At 42.7% G+C, this 7,280-nt stretch overlaps 1 protein-coding gene across 1 annotated transcript; it reads right to left on the bottom strand.

Annotated features, from left to right (window-relative positions):
* Positions 1–256: 256 nt before the first annotated feature.
* Positions 257–3,499, bottom strand: mgat4c (mgat4 family member C; the record flags this gene model as incomplete). Its single annotated transcript, XM_083893332.1, has 3 exons — positions 257–1,413; positions 1,845–1,992; positions 3,371–3,499. 3 exons carry the CDS (start codon positions 3,497–3,499, stop codon positions 257–259), a joined length of 1,434 nt encoding a protein of 477 aa, XP_083749458.1.
* Between the last annotated feature and the right edge of the window lie 3,781 nt (positions 3,500–7,280).

The raw sequence follows: 7,280 nt of genomic DNA, 5'->3' as shown, positions 1-7,280 counted from the left end.
TGTGTGAGATACTGACACAGTCATTTTTTTCTGCCTGATATTCAGAATCAGAATAAGACAGAGTTGTATTATCTCAGTGGGGACACAAGGGAAAACAGTAGGCGAACAGGCCACAGGCAGTGCTGACTGTGTTTCAGTATCTCATACAACCACGCTTCAAAACAAATTGGATCTATCCCTTTAAATAATAATAATAATAATAATAATAATAATATAACTTTGCCTCTACAGCATACTAAAAGTCTGTGTATAGTCCTCACTGACTGGGAGGTTGTGTAGTCCATAAACTTATGCTCCTTATTATAAGCCATTCCTTCTGACTGGCTGTCACCACGATGCGTACACACTCAATCTCAAAGGCAATCTTGTGGTCGACATCTAGAACCTCAATGTTGCCATTTTTAAACTCCCCTAATGTGATATAGGAGGAGCACTGTTTGCCTTTTTTAGTCCCGACCAGTTTCTCTCCCACTTCCAGAGCTCCGCGGTGAAGAATGTCATTCTGCCTGTCGTCAGAGCCCGTCGCAATCTTTATTTTGCTGATTTTGGTGGATTTGTTGAAGACTATGACGAAGAAATCCCCCGTGGAAGGAGGCTTCCCCCAGAAATATTCATCCACCGTGCTGTAAGCCTTGGCCGCGTCGTAGTTCTCGAAGACATTGATGTTGGTGTAAAGGCTGGCAGGTGGGTTGTCGGGAATGTCTATCGAGTCCTCCTCAAAGTCGTCATCTTTCAGTTTGTTCTCTGCTCCTTTGTACGAGGAGTAGTAGCCCATGTGCTGGAAAAGCGAGGGCTTGAAGCGGATCACATCCTTCTGGGCGAGCAGCCCTCTGAAGTGGATGAGCAGCCAGTCGCAGGGCATTTCCTGGTAGAACATGAGGAGGAAATGAGCCAGACGTGACAGGTCTCTGGAGTGGTAGAGCTTCCCGATGTAGCCCAGTTTGGAAAACTCCAGCATCACCCAGTAGGAGCCTTCCCTCGACGTGATCACCTTCTTCAGCGACGTGAGAAAGTTCCTGGAGCAGCGCACGTCGTCCTCCAACATCATGTAGAAGTGGGAGAGGTTCGTGCAGAAGTTGAGCAGGAAAGCGTAGTCGACGTTCTGCTTTGAGCGGAAACGGACGCGGTCCTCGGGGTCGTTGTAGTTCCGCTTTAATCCATCCAGAGACGGGTAATACTCCTCCGGAGCCTGGATCACCAGGAGGCGTCCCGCTATGATGTGGTGAGCAAACTTCCTGGTGATTTCCTGCACCAGGTTCTCACACCACACCAGGTCGAAGTCGGCCAGGTGGACCACAACCACGATCTCTTTCAGTTCCTCGTAGCTGGACTGGTCAAAGATGGATTTGATCGTCTCCAGGAGGTAGTTTCCTCTTTTCCTTTTCACAGATGACAGTCCAATGGTAAGATACTCTGTAAACACAATGTAAACATGTTATTACTGCAAAAGCTGATGAACTTTTTGGGCAAATGTCAGTATTCAATGGTGGATTCTTACTAAGTTTGTCCTGACTAAAAAAAACCTAGTAAGTGGACCTGAAGTTTTAAATGTATTGTTTTTTTCTTCAGAACAGAACAGAAATAAACATATTGTGGATGAAATACGGTGTAATAGAGAAGAGTCATGTGTAGTGTTTAATTTTCAGGTACAACAATCTCTGTGGAGCAGTTACATTTTACGATTGCACTTTATTTCTCATCATCATTTTTCTGCTTTTCGAGTTGCAAAGTTTAGTCGCAACCGTCGCTCAACGTACGCACAACTGTGAGTCGCCGTGACTCCACCGAGCTCACGGAAATAATATTTCAGTGTAAGTTCCACTTTAAAGAAACACTAAACTTACTCTTGCGGTTGAGCGGGGTCCCGGCAAGATAACGATACGTGACATTAATGGCTCCGGAGAAATTGCTGAGGTCTCTGAAGGTGTGAACGTATCGCTCCGAGCTCGGGGGGTGGACCGACGCTTCCCTGAGCTGCCTTTTATCCTCTTCCTGGAAGGCATAGTGAAAAATACACACGTTACAGCACAGCATGAACAACAACAGAATAAAAGCAAGTTACCTGTTGCTTAAAACTTTTCTTTCCCCTTCATCTTTTTAGCAAACACACAATTCTATGAGAACACGGGGGGGGGGGGATGACATTTTTATCTATTTCATATTTGCTGTATGTGGTTGAAATTCCAAGTTAGGTTAGATAAAATGCACTTGTCCGTTTTGTTTTTATTCATTTACTCAACCGTGTTTCTAAAGACTGAGATTTGGTGATAATCTGAAATGGAAGATATCTTCTTTCTTTCTTTCTTTCTGAAGAACAAGGTGCTGTACCTGTCCACCCATTTAACAGTCCAATCAAGCATAATCAAACATTTTAAGGCAGGGAAAGAAAGAAGCACAAACGGATCACACAAAGAGCAAGCGCTAGGCATCAGTGGAGAGAAAAACAGGAGAGAAAAACAGTACGGACGGAAACAAACTCAAAGATGTGCAGCCATCTGCCATGGCCGGTTGTGGTGAAAGGAAAATAGTGGACACAGGAAAAGTGGGAAACAGAACCAACAAACATATCAAGAATCAAAAAATAAAGCAAGGGGGAACATGAACCAACACATTGGGGCCAGTGCAAGAACACACAGGAACACACCAAACAAATACGAAAAACCAATCGAACAACGCAACACAAACAACAATGACAAAAGAACAGCAACAAAAAAATATACAAGCTAGAACAGACTCAGCCTGCACAATGAAACCAAAAAAGGTAAAAAAATGGCAATATAGGTAAATTGGGGACAGAGGAGAGAGACCAGGAGCAGGAGTGTATATATATATATATATGAGAGAGTGAGGATGAAACCACTGAACAATAGTCTAAGTAAATTAGGATAGTCAAATACACTAAAGGAGTCACCTATGGAATTTCATATCTTTTAAATAATGGATGGTGCTCTTTTCACCTCAAATTACAGAGAGAGTGTATGAGAAGAGATACAAGAGGGGAAGCTGTGTTAAACATTTAAGTTCCTGCCATGAATAATTCACACGAAGGAAAACAAACAGGCGACCGTCTTCTTGTACTTGTAACGTCTTGTACAAACTTGAGAGAGAGTGTGTGTGTTTTTTAATGTGACTGGTCTTGAAAAGAGCACAGAGAACTGAACACGTTAACTCGAGAGTGTTTCGCCAACTTTGGATGACACCATGAATACAAAATTAAATCATGAACATTTAAACATTTCCTTGTTGAAACGCAAGCAACACGACTGGAGTCGGCAAATAAAAGAACACTTGATTTTCGAGGCATATTTGATTTAGATCTGTGGTCTATGAATACAGAGCGAGTGCTGATAACAGTCAGGAAAACACTTACCAGCACATAGCCGTCTTCGATGTAGAGGTTCAGGAAGAGGAGGAAGGTGATGAGGAAGCCGAGGAATGGGATGGTGGAGCGTTTCCTCAGACACCTCATCTTGTCCAGGGATTTCCACACCAGCCTCATGTTGAACACAGGTGTTGGTCACCAGGGATCTGCAAGGGACGGACAACACGGCAAACACCACGTTAGTGTCACCAGATACAGGGTTCGGACTATTTCCTTAAAAAATTACTTTCCAGGACTTTTTTTTCCCAGCTGCTTCGGTATGACAGACAAGTTGTCACGGAGAGAAAAGCCTCACAGTCTTAAGTTCTTAGCGATAAAGTCAAATGCGGACTGTTCTGAGGGGACATTTGACTCTTTTTTCTCATTTTCCATATTATATATAATATTATATATATATATATAATATATACATATTATTTCCCATGACTGGAAAATAGGTCAATCATTTTCCAGGTTTTCCAGGACATGTGGGAACCCAGAGATCCTGACAAAGTAAATGAGGGACAAGAAGACAATGTGGATAAACAAGATTGACTGTATCAAGTGTGCGACTGGTGCTTTATGACAGCTATGACTTATAAAATATAGAATCAGTCCACAGTTATTCTTTTCTGTTTACAAGTATAACTATTATTATAAGAAATAAGTAACTCATTAAATATCTGTAACTATGGCTGCAGCTTCTTTTTTTTTGCAATATCTTCCCCAGTCTGTTGTTCTGTATGTCGTTTCCCCCTGTTCTTTGTTGTCGCTGCATCTTCTTTTCTTTGCTGTATTTTCCATCATTTTTCTCCCTCAAAATCTTTTCAAAAATCCGTATAATGTGACTGACTCAAACTTTTTTCCAACAACAACAGGGAGACGGCGCCCTACATTTGCCAAGGTTGATTGACATCAGTCTCGCAGCTCCGCTGTCACAGTCGCACTCCTATGTTTTTCACAGCCATTAGATCAGATGTACACATTTTCTTTTAGAAAAAGCATCAGTCGAGCGCTGATTAAAATACAGTGACATCGTCTCAATGTGCGGGACAAGAGATGCAAATGTGTACATGGTCACTCTGAGTCAAAGAGTCAAAAGAAAGTTGATTTCGGGAAAGCATGACATCGCAGCATTCAAAGTAAAAGGGCTGCATATATGTGTGAGTCATCTGTTAACAGAACTTATTCATCATCACAACTGTACAGCAGAAACTGATGAGGGGGAATCAGCAGCAGCAGCAGTCTAACATTTTTAACAATGGCACTGGTCTTTTCTTTGCCAGCAATTGGCATCAGCATGTGCTTTTGATCCGCGGCTCCAAAGCCCCTCGAGATGCCTAATGGAATACAAACTACATCTAAGCTCAGTTCAGTGACCACCACTCACACATCGATCACGCGAGCCAGCAGTCGGTCTCACTTGGGATTCAGTTAGTCAATATCTCTTTGTGTACACTTAAAAACTAAAATTAACATATCCATCCTCTGTGGCCTCTTCTGTAAAATCTCCAGCTCAGTGGCCTTTTAATGGGCGATTCTATTGTTATTATTAGTCTTTATGACCTACAGGGAGAATGCTCCTACTTTAACAGAAGCTTATGACATAGTAGGGTTTGGTTAATGAATGACGGGCTTTATTTGTGAACGTGAATTCACACAGATCATAAACATATCTGTTTATGATATCCATCCATCCATTATCTACCACTTTATCCTCCACCAGAGGGTCGTGGGGGGTGCTGTGCCTATCTCAGCTGACATAGGGCGATAGGCGGAGACAGACACTCTCACAACTACAGTCAATTTAGAGTGACCAATTCACCTAATCCCCAAATCTGCATGTTTTTGGTCTGTGGGAAGAAGCCTGAGTACCCGGGGAGAACATGCAAACTCCATTCCAACCGCAACTCGAAACCGGGTCTTCTTGCTGCAAAGGTAAGAGCGCTAACCACCACGCCAACCGTGTAGCCCCTGTTTATGATATGATACAGGTGTCTGTTAACACCCTGTTGTGGCTGTCACTACCGTAAATCCTAGACTGTTTGTGATTATCTAGAAAATTTGTTCCCCGTCTTTCGCCCTATGTCAGCTGTGGAGGATAAAGCGGTAGAAGATGGATGGATGGCTACCGGAAAGCAGAGAAATAGAGCTTTGCGCCCGTATACTTGACATTACGGTAGAACCTCAGGACTTCCGCGCAACGACCGTCCAATCACAGACGAGATTCACCAGTGTGAACAGCCTATGGAAACCTCGTCGATGCTACTTGTACTTGATGGCGACACACCCGCAGTACCAGATTGCTGTTATGTACTTATACTACCATAAGGGGGCGCCTATTTATGGGTCGCAATTCCTGCCATAGTTTCTATTTCTTGGAGGACAAATATTAGAGGGCTCAGAGACAATTTTGAGAATTTTTATCACAGAAATTCAGTATACGTGCACTGCCTGAGTAAACTCATCACTTTAAAGGGACCATATGTAGTATTTATGGGTTTATATAACCCAAAATCCACTTTTTTATACATATTATGTGCTCCTGCATTGTCTAGTCGCTGTATAATATTCTTTGTTTCATTTTCGTAGTGTTTCAAAAAGTCATTTAAAATAACATGGTCGCGGGCCGCGGTTGCATAGCCACTGTTAGCAGTGAGACGCCATGTTTCTACCGGAGCCTGTAAGGACAAACGCGAGAGAACAAATCAAGCGTCTCTTTACTTGTAGCGGAAGTCCCGCCTCATCTGCTGACACGGAGAAAGACGACGAGGACGACATTTGACCGGCTGCGGATACCGTAGCGCTCAGGGAAGGGAGGGGGTGAGCAGAGCAGCAGGTCTTTGTTGTAAATGTCAGCCTCTCCTCTAGATGGCAGTATAAACTACTTATTTCCCCTTTAAATGCTCTGAAATTCACAGTTGAACTAAAAAAAAAACAATATTAAACTGTTTTCTTTAAAGCTTCTTTGACTAAATAACAATAATTCCGATCGTGTTACGGCTTCAACCTTTGTGGTCACATCCTCCGCCACTTAACAGTTCACTGCTCAACTACTTCAAGAGCGAAGGTATAGTGAGTCAGAGAGATAGCACTCTACCGGGTTAAGTGTCTTCATTTTCTTAATGTTTTTCTTTCTTCGTCTTGAATAACTGAACATTTATGATCATTCGTCCGGCAAAAGAAAAACACATGACAAACGCCGCTGAGTCATCAGTTGTCATATTAGAAAAAAAAACAAAAAACAACGATGACCTTTAATTTAAGTGCTGTAAAAATAGAAGAGGAAATAGTGCTATAGGTCATATGCTCAAAAACATCTTTGACAACAAAGCGGGACGACAGAACAGTCACTGAGAGATTTATATCACAGCCTATAGGAGGTGATGCTACACTATCGGGTGCCACAGATGATTATGTTTAACTGTGACATACATAAAGCCATAGGGCAGCTGTCAGTGTGAGAGAACTCTCCATCACATACCTATATAGTTATATACCACGATGTCACAGAGTGAAAATAATAAGCTGCGACAGTGACGGTATGATGAGTAGAATATTACATGCCGTGTGTTGTCAAGACTGTCCTGGACACCATGTACAGGTAAGTGCTAAAGCGGAGTGACGTGAAGAACGAATGTCTACGTAGAATAACAGCAGATGTAGAGAGAGAATATTATGCTTTATTTTCTTTCATTTGATTCACAACATGTCCCGCAGCAAATTGCCGGAGTTGTGCTGGAGAGAGAGAGAGAGAGAGAGAGAGAGAGAGAGAGAGAGAGAGAGAGCTGAGAGCTGCATGATGATGAGAAGAATCATTAGAGAGCCACTCTGGAGGAATCTCAGCTGATGGCTACGAGCCCAAGAGTCCAAGTGACACCACAGCTCAGGTGTAGCGCTCGTTTCTCTGCGCCCGTCT

The sequence above is a fragment of the Microchirus variegatus genome (assembly GCF_963457635.1).
Source record: "Microchirus variegatus genome assembly, chromosome: 8".
Classification (NCBI taxonomy): Eukaryota; Metazoa; Chordata; class Actinopteri; order Pleuronectiformes; family Soleidae; genus Microchirus; species Microchirus variegatus.
The sequence above is the reverse complement of the archived record's forward strand: the minus strand, read 5'-3'. Positions and strand labels throughout refer to the sequence as shown.